At 42.6% G+C, this 16,028-nt stretch overlaps 1 protein-coding gene across 3 annotated transcripts in view; it reads left to right on the plus strand.

The window, feature by feature from the left end:
- myo10l3 (myosin X, like 3) overlaps positions 1-16,028 on the plus strand; it is a 57,026-nt gene that overhangs the window by 23,424 nt on the left and 17,574 nt on the right. For 2 of the 3 annotated variants that reach the window (XM_025903893.1, XM_025903894.1), the window contains exons 3-19: positions 1,044-1,202; positions 1,990-2,177; positions 2,653-2,787; positions 3,038-3,162; positions 3,264-3,277; positions 3,422-3,506; positions 3,691-3,797; positions 4,014-4,143; positions 5,351-5,469; positions 8,404-8,550; positions 9,602-9,702; positions 10,030-10,096; positions 10,676-10,768; positions 12,556-12,624; positions 14,136-14,218; positions 14,312-14,420; positions 15,252-15,332. In XM_025903893.1, coding sequence (XP_025759678.1) covers positions 1,044-1,202; positions 1,990-2,177; positions 2,653-2,787; positions 3,038-3,162; positions 3,264-3,277; positions 3,422-3,506; positions 3,691-3,797; positions 4,014-4,143; positions 5,351-5,469; positions 8,404-8,550; positions 9,602-9,702; positions 10,030-10,096; positions 10,676-10,768; positions 12,556-12,624; positions 14,136-14,218; positions 14,312-14,420; positions 15,252-15,332 — 1,812 coding nt within the window. The remainder of the gene's footprint in view (positions 1-1,043; positions 1,203-1,989; positions 2,178-2,652; positions 2,788-3,037; positions 3,163-3,263; positions 3,278-3,421; positions 3,507-3,690; positions 3,798-4,013; positions 4,144-5,350; positions 5,470-8,403; positions 8,551-9,601; positions 9,703-10,029; positions 10,097-10,675; positions 10,769-12,555; positions 12,625-14,135; positions 14,219-14,311; positions 14,421-15,251; positions 15,333-16,028) is intronic. The other variant, XM_025903895.1, reaches the window with a different exon arrangement.

A 16,028-nucleotide genomic window follows, 5' to 3' on the forward strand; every position in this document is an offset into this window, starting at 1 on the left:
CTTAGACTACTATTTACATGCTCCATTAAAGGAAAGATTTGATATAGTCCTACTTCATGTTCATTAGATCTACTTTCAAAGAATCAACAGAGCCGCAAATGTTTGACTACAGTCTATTAGCAGCCTCATCAGCCAGCCTTTGCTGACTCAGCGTTTCTCTGAGACGCATTGTCTCCTCCCAGCTGGGACACACATGAACATGCCAGGAGAGCAGCGGTAGTGCATTGGGATGCCACAGCCTCTTATCCATCAGTATTGATCTGGACACCGCTTCCCATCAGGTGACTGACATAGTTGTGGTCTCTCTGCTCTCTTATCTTGTGCATTAGAGTTCTGATAGCCAAAGAAGGCTGCAAGAACCTTATTCGCTCCCACTCTTTCACTTGCATTATATAAATGCCGTTAGATCTTATCCATCCCTTAATTTTTCACCCAGAGAGAGGTCGTGAAAGAGCCGTCCGGGCATGAGTAAGACAGGGGCTCTCTGCCTGCCTGGTATGCTGGCAGCAGGTAGAGACAGGCACATATCAGGGATGCAGTCTGTCTTATTTTACTTCAGTTATTCCTGAGTGATATTTCTGATCTAGCTGTCACCAAAGCATGCAGCGGAAGACTGATGTTCTGTCAGGAGTTTGATTAACATCTTAAAGGTGACCCGGACATGACGTGTTTTGTTCAAACCCTGATGCAGCTGGCTGTTTGCTGTCTTTGTTAGCCATGATTAGAGATGCCATGAGTAAACATGGGGTAATTTATTGTGTTGCTAAAGTTTTACAATGGTTTTAAACTTTATTGGTACTCTCTATTTCAGAAATAAAATAACAAAGTTCATTCCACTAAATTATCAGTTACTAAAAATTTAAAAAAGGATCCCAGTTGAATTTTAAATGCAGGAGGTATCGATGTGGTTTACTCTCCTTTTCTTGTGAGGAGACAAAATGGGGCAGTTTCAATGCACAATTACACGTATGGGCTCATATAAACCCTGACAATACCTTATATTAACATATATGTCTGCGCACGTGTGCCTTTTGCTGTTACAGGTGATCTGCCTACAAAAAGAGGAGCTGAACAGGGAGATGGTGTACCCGATGCACCCCAGCAGCGTCCATGGAGTGGAAGACATGTCCACACTGGCAGAGCTGCACGAAGCGGCAATCATGCACAATCTGTTTCTGCGCTATCAGAAAGACAACATCTATGTAAGTGTTCATTGGTGTACCAGTAGAGTCCTGACTTGAGGTTTGTGAGTCAATATTTCTGGGAATAAATAATGTGAGGAACGGTGAAAAGTAGAACAAGTCTCGAACGGGGGAGGATATATTTATATACTGGAAAATGGTCAGAAAGTTATACAGGGACAAACAAAGAGGACTGGGGGGCAGGGTGATGTTTAATAATATTAAATAATACTTACATTACATATAAACTCTGGAATAATGTGCGTGTATTCAGAACAGGATTTCTATTATCCTTGTTTCACCTACTCTCACCCCCAGGATTGCTTTCAAAGTAAAGCTCTGGGCTTCCACGGAAATATTATCCAGGTATTATTAAAATAATCACTCCCCACAGACACACATTAACTATGCCTTCGGAAATCCTATCTCCTGAGCTCATCTCGGAGCATTCGCCAAGCCTGGCTTCATGGCATTGGAGAACAGTATCACTGTGTGGAAGGATGACCCACAAACACACTTTTGTGTGTGTGTGGGACTTTTTTCCCAAAGCGCATTACCCGAGCAGAAGCAATGGATCCTAAAATATTATCATCCTTACAGCAAACTAGGCCATATGCAGTAGTTTAACACTATTGCTGAATGCAGGTACTCAGTGAATCCACTGAACTAGGAGTATTCACTAATTGTACTGCAGAGCTCAATGAATAGCAAAGCGATTAGTGAATTATACATTTTAGTGTTCTTTCATACCACCTGTGTTATCCTCTGACTTTATTTCTTTTCTTTTCCTTCATCTGTCTGCTCTCAGACCAACATAGGATCAATTCTGGCAGCAGTAAATCCCTATAAGCAGATAGCAGGCCTGTACGATGGCGCTGCTGTCGACTTGTACAGCAAACATCACATGGGGGAGCTACCTCCTCATATCTTCGCTGTGGCCAACGAGTGCTACCGCTGCCTGTGGAAGAGACACGACAGCCAGTGTGTTCTCATCAGGTGAGGATGAGTCCTGCAAAATTATTGGCTGCACTATAAATCTTAAGAACAGTATATGAAATAAGGAATATTGTAGTCTTCCTTTGACCTTTGCAAAATAGGTACTCCTATCTTAAAAATGTTCTCTTGCATTTCCAAAAAATACTGTATGAATAGACATAGTAAAGAATACAGTTGACCGAATCACAGCAAGAATATCCTCGGTTCAAATCTTTTGGTGGAGTTTGCATGCTCTCCCCATATCTGCGTGGGTTCCTGCAGTCATGTTAGGTTAAACAGTGGCTCTAAAGTTTCCGTACATGCGAGTGTGAATGGTTACCTGTCTGTCTGGGTTAGCCCCGTAATGATTCTCACCCTGTGATAGCTGAGATCAGCTCCCGTGTCTCTGAACTGGATATGCAGTTAAGAAAATGGATTCATGGAGAGATTCAAGCAGATCCGTTTATGTATCTTCTCTGTTTTTTTGCATGCTCAGTGGGGAAAGCGGTGCTGGGAAGACAGAGAGCACCAAGCTGCTGCTAAAGTTTCTTTCAGTGATGAGTCAAAACTCAGCAGGTACTCCTCCTTCAGAGAGGACAACCAGGGTGGAGCAGGCCCTCGTCCAGAGCAGGTACTGTATAAATACATCTCCCCAGGTGCAAGTCATTATTTTAATGTTTAGGTTATTTGATTTTTAAATTAAAATTATTTGCATGGTAAGACAAAAATTTTGTTATGAGCTTACCTTCAAATATCAGTTTCAGACATTATTAAATAATCTGGATCCACATTACCGTCACTGCAGTGTGTGGTCAACGGATACATTTTAAAGGCTTCTTTATAGTAATATATTTGCTTGATTGTCTTTATTCTTTCTGTAGTCCCATCATGGAAGCCTTTGGGAATGCTAAAACAGTGTACAACAATAACTCCAGTCGCTTCGGGAAGTTCATACAACTCCACTTTTCCCAAAACGGAAACATCCAGGGAGGTTGCATCATTGATTGTATCCTTCATACAGTAAATCAACTCTCACATACTATAAAGATTGTATTTTGCACAGATGATCGAGTCGCTGTAACTTTTTCCTTAACTTTGAACTGTCAGACTTGCTGGAAAAGGTAAGTTTATATTGTGCTTGTGATACAGTCAGTATCTTCAGCAAGTCTTCTTCGATGACACCAGTGTTTAAATAAGAAATCGCAATAACTCATTCAGTTGTAAAGTACTGGTAGCAGTTTTTCTAATCACGCTGTCTTTCCAAGAACCGCGTGGTCCGACAGAATCCCGGTGAGAGAAACTATCACATCTTCTACGCGCTGTTAGCAGGGGCAGACAAGGACAACAGAGGTTGGTTTTTAGTCTGTGACTGACTATGACACCCATATAAACACCTCTTTAGTGAAGACATATGACTACTATGTGAAAATCCTATTAATCCTACTAAATAGCTAAAATAGCTATCTCTGAAATGACATCTCTGTGTTGTCTGTTTGAAGTGTTTTATTCTACTTTGTCTGTTTCTGTGTCACAGATATGTACCTCTTGTCTGAAGGTCCTGAGTCGTATCACTACCTGAGCCAGTCGGGCTGCGTGCGAGACAGCAGTCTGGACGACAAGCAACTCTTCAACAGTGTGATGGTGAGGATGAAAAGGACTCTTGTACATCATTTGTTTCCCCTCCAGAGGGCGCTGTAACTCTTTTTCATGAGTCAGACCTGCTTCCATAGAACATGAGCCTTATTATTTGATAATCTCACATTGGGTCTGGTTTGTAGGTGATTGCATGTTAATTAATGGATTTAATTTGTTTTAGGATTCCTTATTGTGGCACATCTGTGTAACTTTGTGTTGCAGGAAGCTTTGAAAGTGATGGAATTCAATGAGGAGGAGATCAGGGACGTGTTCAAGCTGCTTTCGGCAGTCCTCCAGATGGGCAACATTGAGTTCATGACTGCCGGTGGAGCTCAGATAACTTCCAAAGGAGGTAGAAAAAGAAATTAATACCAAAATCACAAAAGATCTGGTGGTGTGTTAAACTTTATGTACATGTATCAATTTGTGTAGAACACACTACTGAATATTTGGTCTGTTGTTGCTTCATTTGCTTGCCTCAAAGTTGAGCTCGGTGCACTTAGTAATGCCAGTGGTTACTTTGTGTGTCATTGGTATCCAAGGTGTCGAGTTTCAGTCGACAGTCTCTCGGCACCACAGAGTCACTTCCTGGGTGTGTGCTCTTGATGACACATTCTCAATGTGAACCATATTACTGAAGCTTTGAATTACACAGATTAAAAGCAGTATAAAAACCCTGGAAATGCTTTAACTCTATGGTAAAAAAAGGTTTTGAAACCTTTTTTTATATAATTTTCAAAGTAAAAAAAAGGGACAGCCAAATAGGCCATCCACTTTCTTCTGCTTATCTAATTCAGAGTCAGGGTATGCAGGAGGAGCCACTGTGATAACCACCCCACCACTGTGCCTCAGCTAAATAAGCTAAAATAGAAATCACCCTCTTTAATTTGTAGACAGTTCAGTCAGCATACCTTAGATGAACAAATGCAAACACAGGAAATTTTTCAAACAGAAATCTTTCAAACACAGAAAGATACAGTACAATGTGTATGAACTGCGTGTTACACTTGTATTTGTTTATTTATTTGCTGCTTCTTTTCTTTTGCTGATTCCTTTATTAGACTTTAGTGAAAGGGAAATTCTTTTATGAAAAAAAATGATCCAAGCAGTGGTTTTAGTGCTGAAAGCAAATACACAAACTATGCAGGCTTTATCAAGCAGTTAAAAAAAATTCCAAAATGAACTCAGTCCAATTGTTTCTGGTGAAATTTCTGAAGCAGAGAACTGGGTTATCAGCGATTTTGGACCGCTCTGCAGTATTCCTCACGGCCCTGAGTTTGACTGACATTGTACCAGCAGACAGAGCGCCAAGCAGGCTGTAACATGAGCTTCAGGCTCCTTTGTTTGCCGTGTCCAACCTCTTTTCCAAAGAACCTGTGAACTACGGTGACTGCCAACACTACAGCCTAGCCTGCAGAGTAGAGTTTCCTGCAGATGGTATAGGATTGCTGCGTATATGCCACGTCTGTTGTTTAACATGAATAGGAGTCACCTGAACTGTTTGCATAAGTGATAGATACCCTGAAGTGTACATCTGTGTGTGCTTGTGTTTGTTTCAGTGGTGAGTAACGTCAGCGAGCTGCTCGGCCTCGACTCCTTCCAGTTGTCGGAGGTGTTGACCCAACGCTCCATGATCCTCAGAGGAGAGGAGATCTGCTCCCCCCTCACTGTGGAGCAGGTAACAACACATCCAGCCCAATTTCCCCCTCTGTTGCTCATTACATGAATCACACAGTTAACACGGAAATAGAAACGAAGCACTTGAACCTCACTTCCCAAAATTCAGCGTATATTTTTAAGTTCAGGCACCCTGCTCTGTCAAGAATCTTAATCATGCAGTGGATCCATATTTGTCCTCAACCCTCTCCTTCTCCTGTCCTGGTGACACACACACACTCACACACACACAATTTTCTCTGACGCGCTCCACCACATGCCTTTCCAGATCCCCTTGCGTGACTCCCAGCCATTTCCTGCTTTTTGTCTGCCAGATTTCAGGCACAATAAAGTCATCGTGATAGTGATCTGAGTCAAAAGCACAATAGAACCAATGACTGGGGGTGAAGTAGGAGTCTTCTCCTCTGGAGGCAGTGCAGCCAGGCACTGAGACGCTGGCATAAAAATCCACTTGTGTCTCCCTCAGCTTCAAATGTCTGCGCTGACATCTGTAATACTGTAAACATTGCACAAGTTTTCATCTGCATGTGTTGTGCTTTTCACCATATGCCACAAGAACACACATGCCACAATCCCTTCTCGGCTGGGCTCAACCCGTCGGCCCACTCATGCTCATAAATGTCAGCGAATATGCAGGGAGGACCTTTATTATTATCACCGGGACACGAAAGCTACAAGAAAGCTTTTCATCAACAGACAAAGAGTCTTGTGCTGTCACCCTGCTGCTGCTTGTTCTGCCTGGCCTTTGAAGCAACTTGCCTCTTAATAGAGTTCATTATTCCAGACCTAGAGTCGGCAAGAAAGACCTCTTCTCACAACAGCCAGGGGTCACTCCCCCTCACAACTGCCAGCAGTAGGCCCCCCCATACCCTCCCCACCCCTTGTCCTGGACAAGCAGCCATTCTTCTCACCCCCGTGACGGAGATCCTGGAGCCAGCAGTGCTCCTTTCGCTCCCAGTAGTCGTACGAGGTGACCGGGCGTGATGGATTACTGAAAAGCCCAGGAGCATTGTGGTTCTGAATAAAGTACACACGGTCGCACTCTTGTTTTGTTTTTAAATCAAGCACAATACCTGTCGAGGAAGTGTAGCTGGCAAGCTCAGGCTTTGTATATTCATACACAGGCTGTAAAGCTGCCTTAGTGGCAGCTGGAGAAAATTACCCTGGACTCAAATGTGGATGGAAAGTAGATTTTTGTTGCTGTTCACACTGTAGCATCTGTCCTGCAAACCACTGAGAAGTAGTTATTAATTTTGTTCTTTTCATGTTCTTCTGTGAAACTGCGTGTACCTAAAAAGCCCACAGGACTTCTCATCAGTTTTAGTTTGAGTAATGATTTGGACAGTTTCATTTTTAGTCTTTACTTGTGAATTTTTGCCAAGCACAAGGCCTGTAGGCCAGAACCAGACTGCTGAAGGATCCAGCAGACTGGATCCAGAGTGTAAAAATTGCAGAGGAGCAGGGTGTAATTTTGAAACTTTTCACTATATTTTAGAAGGAAGCATTGTGTTTACGTTAGGAATGAATCCTTCATGAGAGTCCTTGTCCGAACTGCTAATTTCATCCTCAGCCTGAGGGCTGACTCATCGGTTTCACAGCCTTACTAATGACAAAGACATTACACTGATGTAAGATGCGAAGGCCAAGGAGTCCTGTGGATGTGTTCTTGTGAACTGGGACAGTTTCCTCGAAATGACAGCACGCTGGCTTAATATGGAAACACTGAGACATTCTTATTTTTCTTAGGGCATCTGAGACTGTTCGTCATCTGTTTTGTAAATGGATGGTTCATTTAACTTGAAGGTTTTTAGAATGTACTTCTTTGTCGTTTTCAGGGGTCTGGCCAACAAGTCCGGCCTGTATGTGCTGTATGTGGCCCATGAATGCACAAAGCTTGACACCAAGAGTTTAGCACATGGCCTCCGTCAGGCCTCTTACTGAAGTAAAAGTGCCAACAATTCAGAAAAAAGCTAAATACATTTAAACTGTATCAGTAATTATAGAGCAGTTTTCTGCTCTATCTGAGCACTCAAAGCACTTTCAACTACAAACCTCATTCAGCTATTCACACACACACTCATACAAGCACTTTTTATGTAACGCTCATGCTCCAGTGGATGCATCAGGGGCACCTTAGAGTTCAGTATCTTGCCCAAGGATGCTGCAACATGTGGGCTGTGGGAGCTTCCAGTTAACAAATGACTGGCTTTACCTCCTGAGGGATAGCTGTGAAGATCTAATGTCAGGGAAATGGACCTGAAGTCAGAAAAAAGGGCACATGGTCATTCTTTCTATGTAAAATCTTACTTTTATTAAACAATAGATGTCAGATAAGCATTGTACCAAAAACAAAACATCAGCTCTTTCTGAAATTTAGTGGAATGGAAATATAAACTACTAAGCAGCTGAAATAAATCTCCAAGTGAACTTGGATGCCTGCCACCATGAGCCTCTTTCTGCCGGGTGGGCTTTGGGATTTTTCTGTAGGTGTCATTTCCTTTAAAAGAAAAATACTTTAAAAAAAAACTTTTACGCTTTATTCCAGTTTGCCGTTGTTTCCACTGGATTTTTCTAATGTTACAGTGCAGTGCGTCACTCTGAAGATATGTAGGCGATAAAAAACACCGACTGTTGTGAAAACAGACGTCTTCTCAACTGCAGACAGACGCTGACATAACACACCTTTGTCTTCAAGCCACTATTTGTTTTATGGAACTGAGGCCTCACACACACTATCATTCAAGCAGTCCAAACATATCTTTTGTTTTTAACTTCTTTAACCGCCACCTGATAGAACCGATGAAATGTTTACTGTGTGGTCATAAATGTTGTGTTTAGGGTACAGTTCGCAAAGTTTCCTCCCCCCCTCCTTTTTATTTATGCCTGACGTGGATTGCATGGTACTCCCTCCATCTCTTTTTTCCCTGATCCGTAGGCCGTGGACTCGCGGGACTCGGTGGCCATGGCGCTTTATTCCCAGTGTTTCTCCTGGATCATAATGAGGATCAATCAGAAGATCAAAGGGAAAGACAACTTCAAGTCCATTGGCATCTTGGACATCTTTGGCTTTGAGAACTTTGAGGTGAAAGCACCAAAAGAATCAAATCCTGGTTTAAATCTGCAGATAACTTATCTTCTCTGGTGCATTCTTACTGTGAGAATACCAGCACAATGAATATTCTAACAAAGCATTTTGCTACATTTTGTATTTCTTCCTTATCTGTGCACTTTTTAGTCACGTGCATTTGACAAAAGATGTTGTCCTATAGCTCAGTCAGGATTTACAAACATGAGTCATATCTGCAGTAGTAGCACACACTTGCACACACACACTGAGAGTATTACATCTTTTTTAATACTGATAACGAGATCTGCAATTTAACAATTTCCTAGAACGACAATATGCCAAGGAAATATCCCCCACACCATTACACCACCATCCCGAGCCTTAAGCAAGCTGATACAAGGCAGGATGGAGCCATGCTGTCACGCTGTTTATGCCAAATTTTGATCTTACCATCTGAATGTCATAGTAGAAATCAAGACTCATCAGACCAGGCAACATTTTTCTAATCTTGTGCCCAAATTTGTTGAGCACACACAAACTGTAGCCTCAGTTTCCTGTTCTTAACTAACAGGAGTGACTCAGAGTGAAGTCTTCTGCTGCTGTTTGACTTGTTTTGCGTTCAGAGATACTCTAACCCTGCATACTTTAGTTGCTTTACTATCAGCTTGAAGCACTTTGGCCATTCTCCTCTGAGAGTACTACCACTCACTGAATATTTTCTCTTTTTCCGACCATTCTCTGCAAACCCTAGAGATGGTTGTGTGGGAAAATCCCAGTAGATCAGCAGTTTCTGAAATACTCAGACAAGCCCGTCTGACACCATAAAACCACTTTTGAAGGCACTTAAATCACCTTCAAGTGAATCGTTTGACTTTCAGGAGGTCATCCTGACCATGTCTACATGCTTAAATGCACTGAGTAGCTGTCATGTGATTGGCTCATTAGAAACATGCGCTAATAAGCAGTTGAACAAATTCACTAAATAAGGTGGCCGGTGAGTGTGTGCTTTTTTGTTTTGTTTTAAATCTCCGAGAGTATACCGAAAGCATGTTCTTCCATTGTGTAGGTGAACCGGTTTGAACAATTCAATATCAACTACGCGAACGAGAAACTCCAAGAGTACTTCAATAAGCACATCTTCTCCCTGGAGCAGCTGGAGTACAACAGGTCAGAAACCTTCACATATCTAAACAATGTATTTGCACAGCTTAACATCATACATGGATGCATACAGTGGAAAAAGCAGACAGCGCAAACACACATGGGGATGGGGGTTGAGCCTCTTCATGATCATACAGGCAAACTGCCAGACGTTTGGAAATGCCTCACTTTCTCCCGCAGCCAGTTGTTTTCTGGTACAATAGGCCAGCAGCCTGGACATGGCTCATTTCATCACATGCTCACACTGGATAATGCTGCCATTGTGTCTTCCTGGTTGTTGATGTTTATGTATACACATGGTGTGTCTGTCTGTGTGGGTGTTTGTCTTCACAGGGAGGGGATCCAGTGGGAAGCCATAGACTGGATGGATAACGCTGAGTGTCTGGATCTCATAGAAAAGGTAACAGACAGTCAGACCCTGACAGAGCAAAGTCATCACCAGGACAGACCGCTAACCACCAGCCAGAGCGGGGCTGACCCAGACGCCACGCTGTGCTTACACTGACTCCCATCTCGCAGTCTATCATTATATAGTCTCATTTTGCATGTTGTTTGCACAGTAATGTACACTAGTCAGCGGTTAGAGGTATGGTTAGAGTAAGGCATGAATTTGTGTTATTTTACCACCATACTTATAATGACGTTAAAACTGAGCCTCTACATAAGTGTTTGAAAGATTTCTGGTTTAAAATCACAAACTTGGCAAGTTTGGAGGAAACACTACACTACAACCACTTTATCCCTACATATCTGTCTGATTTTACCTCATTATATGACGTGAAACTGCTCTGCTGAGCGCAGTGCCTCCTCTCTCTTTCTCAATTAAAAAAAGCGTATTGAATGAATAACATTGCTGTTTCCTGTATGCATTGTTATAGCTGCCAGATGTGCCCCAATGGGATTAGAACTAGTTCCATCATGACTTTGGTGTGTTTCAAACTCTTTGCTCCCTCTCTCTTTCTGTCTGTCTCCCCTTTAGAAACTGGGCATGTTGGCTCTTATCAATGAGGAGAGTCGCTTCCCCAAAGGCACCGACTACACCCTTCTGGAGAAACTACACAGTCGACACGCAGTGAGTCCACACGCACACGTGAAAACTTACATGGCTCCTTTACACATGCAGCAGCACACTCTATCCCTCCCCGACAGACAGCAAAGCCATAAAAATGACCCATATCCGTGCACCAAAGCTTCTTAACCCCAGCTGGGGAAATGCCTTCACCGCCCACCAGCTCAGACAGCCTCAAAGAGTTAAACCTCTGTCCTGGCTGATGAATCGCCTGTTGCATTGAATGTCTGTGCAGCACTCGTACACACCCCCGGGCGCTCCGGCACATGAACACAATAATACTGAAATGTGATCAGCCATTCTCTGGGTCTGACCAGCATTGTGTGCAGGAGAAAAGAGTTTTCTATGGCTGACGGAAAAAACAAGAACGATACAGAGCGAGACTTAAGAACCGCATGACCTCGCCCTGAGGTGTTTGCTTGGGTGCGGATCCGTGTGTTACGTTTTAAGGTCGCGATTAGAGCAGAAGATGTTTGTATCACATCATGTAAGGAAGTTGCAAACAACGTAAATGAATCAACACATGTGAGCGAGTACGTTGTATTTTTTGATTGATTTGTTTATTAATTAGTTTGGAAACTCAGGTTCTAGTATCTTCAGCACAATAGATAGAAACTCATTATATACAGTACTGTGAAAAGTCTCGTGACTTACCCTTCATTTCTTTGTATTTTGCTTCGACGCACACAGACTTTCTTGTAGTTTTTTTTAAAAGTGGTCTTGAGCAATAGTTCTCCAGGCTTTCTGAAGGTCATTCGAAGTTTTTCTTTGGACACTGGCTGCTTTTTACTCGTTTTCAGTCCAAACTGACCTATGAATCATTTAACCATAAAAAAAACTCTACCTAACTCGAGGGAAGAAAAAGTGTTGTGTTTACACATAACCGACAACTAGCAAGGAAGCAATTAAAAAATGTACCACACTGTCATAAAAAGCACATAATGTGTTTTCAGTTTTTAATTCGAATCTACAAGAAAATTGACAACAAATAGCACAGTTTCACAGGCTCGTGCTCAAAAATAGAATTTTGGGATCAACAAAGAGCTGTTAGCCGCTTGGCTATTAGCTCTTTGTTGCCTCAAAATTCTGTTAGCTATTAGCATATCTTGTGGAGACATGCTAATGGTGGAAGACCTAGAAAAAAAACACTACCAACAACAGATGAACAGTGTCATTAAGAAAAATCATTAAGAAGTTAAAAAAAAAAAAGGACCGGAGAGATTTATCTGGTGCTTCAGCTTATCCACCGACTATTCGCTGAAGCCTCATCGGCAATGGTTTCAATGGAACGTGGGCGTTTTTTTTAACCACTGTCCTGGTAGCAGGTCATTTTACAAGGGCTTTTTAAATGACTATAACTCTGTTACCATTTGTGCTACAGACATAATTCAAATGGTTTATAGAAGAAGAGAATTTTTGGTGTATCGCGGTAACACAAAGCATTCACAAAGTACTGTAATCTGGACACAGACTGAAAACTCAGCTGTTACCATGTGCACTCAACATTACCCTAACTGTTCAACAGTCACATTAATGAAAATTTAGGTGCTTTTGTGAACTTTGCCCTTAAATGATTAAACTGTAACTGTGTAACCGCTATTCATAAACGTGACCTTGTATTATTTTGCTTCATGTGCTTTGATGTTATATTTGATGTTTAGCTTGTCACATTGCAATGGCATTTTATTGTCTTGGTGGATTCAGTGCACAGTGTCTGCTACGTAATCTCTTTATAACTACATGAGTGGTAGATAATTTCTATAATCTGTCTCTTTGTCCTTTCTCCCCAGACAAACCCATACTATGTCAAACCAAGAGTAACTGATCACCAGTTTGGCATCAAGCACTATGCTGGAGAGGTATTTAACAACAGTTACACATACATACACACATGACACCAGCTTCTTTTGCTCCCTGAATTATTAGTTTCGGGGAAGTGAGGTAGCTGTTGGACGGACAGTGGGATCTTCCCGGCCAAAATCTGCTTCAGGATGTTGATGCCTGACACCTCCTCCGCCGTCTTTTTCCCTGAGTCAGGAGAAACTGCTTTATGATTGTCTTCTCCTCCCTTTGCTTTGCAAGATGAGGGAGGTTACTCCTGATGTGAGTGTAGGAAAGGCCAAAAAGACACCAGGGCAGGGGAACAATTGCAGTGATTGAGTGGGACAGTGGATGTAATGTGGAGCAAGAGTAGAAAGATTCGCTTTCATATAAAGAATGGCTTTATGAAGCCTGCCTCGGACAAGGTCTCCTTAGTACAAGCCGGGTGGCTCAGTCACAAGCCTGGCAAGGATGACTATGGTAATGACCTGGTCCAGAGAAGACAGGCGCTGCCAGGGCAGCCAGTTGTTCTCTCTCTAGACAGTATACTTGCCTCTCTGAAAGCCCTGTTTGTTATTTGAAATGTTGCTGAGTTTTCTGGAGGAAATCGTAGCATCTTCCCACAGATTAGATTATCTGCTCGGTGCCAGAGAAAGACAGATAATTTGAAAAACAGACGGAAGTTGTCCAAGAAAACTTACTGTCTGATATTTAAGCTTTAAGTGTTTATTGATAGTCCAAATGCAACGTTGGATATAAGTAAACTGTATTCAGTTTGTTACTGTATGCAGACGTATTGCATTAAACTGTAATTCCTCCAGACAAACCTAATTTCCTTTAGAATCATGAGACCACCCCTGGTTTACTGTTTGAGTTAACGAATCTGAAATTGAGTGACGCAGAGAGCGTCCTATATGAGATTATTCCATTAAAGCTGCACTGGAGTGTAATTAGTGTGTCTGCAACAAACATAAACTCTGAGTGTATCCCTGTGGATCAGGGTGAGCTTAGGAATGCCGCGGAGCTGAACGGGACACAACAGGTGACGCCCTCGACTGAGCTCGACGAGTCACCCCCACCGCCACCTGCTCCCTTATCTTTATTTACATCAAGCCTCAAACGCATATTCATAGTCGCTGTAAATCACTCGTGTCGCATTCGTGAGCGTAGAACATGCAGTTTAAAGGTGCAAACGGTACTTTGTATTTTAAAGTTAGTGAGAACGAATTTGCAAATGCACATACTCATAAATTCAGGGTTTTTTTCCCTCAAATTTTGAACATGGAGCAAAAATTATTCATGTTTTTATTGGCATTTTGTTTTTATGTCTTTGTAATATTACACAATAGCCAGTGGCTTTTCTGGTTGTTTTTTTGGATCATGCATATCTAAATATCTTTGGCTAATGCAGCGAAGTCATAACTTGTTCCCATCCACTGTGCATTTGAACAGCTGTATTCATCTTATTTCTTTGTATCCTAACTCCTATGTCTCCTATGCTGTTCCTCAATCTAAACACGCTCAGTCTTTTTGGTTTTCATTTCCTCAGGTGCTCTACGATGTGCGTGGAATCCTGGAGAAGAACCGAGACACCTTCAGAGATGACATCTTGTTCATTCTCAAAGACAGCAGGTGAGTAGGGCACGCTCTTTTCCTTTTTATTCTGAATGCACACCTATGCGATTAAGCTCATGCATCTATAATCACGTGCACTCGTCTGTGCAGGCTTGACTTCATCTACGACCTCTTTGAGCGTGTTGGCAGCAGAAATGGAGATGAGACCCTAAAGATGGGCACGGCCCGACGCAAGCCCACCGTCAGCTCGCAGTTCAGGGTGAGACTGAAGCTCCTCAGACCTAAATATCTCTCTCAGTTCTACGCACATGACACCGTGATTGCGTCATTACACTAACAATGAGCCAGTTGTCTCCCAAATACTGCTGCGTGTGGTGATCACTTAACCCTTAACACTACACTTTTTATATTGGCATGGTGAGTGCAAGTGCAGCAGCGTAAATGCAGAACAGAGGGTTGAAATCCTGGAGACGCAGATGGGGAGGAGAATGCCGTATGTGTACTTGATCTGCAGTGGATGATGGGTGATGGGCTGTGTGAAATATGTTGTTGTGAGCTGGGCTGCGGGTGGAGGAGGGGGTGGAGTGGAGGACTTAGCTTAGCATGCTCTAACTGTAGTGTGGAGGGAAGGAGCGGAGAAGGATTTGGCAGGCTGCCCTGGCCTACAGTTCCCAAAGCCAGGGGATTAGGGTTGATGGCTGGGCAGAGAGGGGCCAACCAGGGGCCAATCACACTCAGCTCTGCCAGGCCAGGCCTTACTGGAGACAGTCTGTCTGAGGCAGGAAGGAAAATGAGGCTACAGGAGTCTGTGAGGTTCAGGGGTCCTTGGAGTGTGGCTTGGTATATACATTTGTGTCTCTTATGATAAATGTGGTCTAAGTAATCCTGCAAGAGTTGAGAAGTACCAAAGTACATTTGCTCAGTACTTTTACTTATTTTTATACCAATACTGCGTACACCAATACCTTAATAACAACCCACTTATACTTAGTAGACAAAGTACCGAACAGTGAGACAAGTGTTTATATTGTTCGGCAGACCAAAAAAACCAAACAAGCAGTAATATGCTCTTGTGCTTGATGCTTTTCAGGACTCTCTCCATTCCCTGATGGCCACACTAAGTGCCTCCAACCCCTTTTTTGTACGCTGCATCAAACCTAACATGGACAAGGTAAGTCATGTCATTTTTATTCATCGCATAAAAAAGAAAAAAAAAGTTCCTCTCAAGGTCACCGCCTGTGGAGGCAAACCTCCTCGGTGTTATTCACTGCTTGGGGTTAATATTTAGTCTTGTTGTGTTTATGTTCTTATGCCTCCCACATCGTAATCGCACTTTGCCTCAAAGTCATTTAAATGATCCGTATTGAAAAGTTATTTCTCTTTTTTTTTTTCCAAGTACAAACGTTCATAAGTAACAAACATTGGTGCAAAGGCTCTCATTGTACTTCCTCAAATAAAAGGGCTGTGTACCAGCACATTCCTACCACTTTAGCCTCTTTGCCAGAGGTCAAAGGTCAGTACTGGCCACTCCAGCTGCAGCAGCTTGGCTAATGCTCCGCTGATCTGGCTGCACCAGTGGAATGCCAAGATAAGACCACATAACTGTATTTGTGGTCTAGCTAGCGGGGTATTTATTTACTAGTCCTGTGCTCTCCTACTGCTCTTTACCACAGAACTGCAAGCTGCTTCTTAATCTGTGTTATCGTTTATTAGATAGTTGGAGTGTCAGCTATATCATGCTTCTTTGTTTTCCTTGTGAATGACTGTGGTGTAATCCAGGGACATTCTCCTTCTTACTGTTATTATTGTACACAGAGCGATGGTTGTCCTTCCCTCACTACTCTTAACCTCCCACTCCATATACGTC

This window comes from Oreochromis niloticus, linkage group LG16 (genome assembly GCF_001858045.2).
Source record: "Oreochromis niloticus isolate F11D_XX linkage group LG16, O_niloticus_UMD_NMBU, whole genome shotgun sequence".
NCBI classification, from domain to species: domain Eukaryota; kingdom Metazoa; phylum Chordata; class Actinopteri; order Cichliformes; family Cichlidae; genus Oreochromis; species Oreochromis niloticus.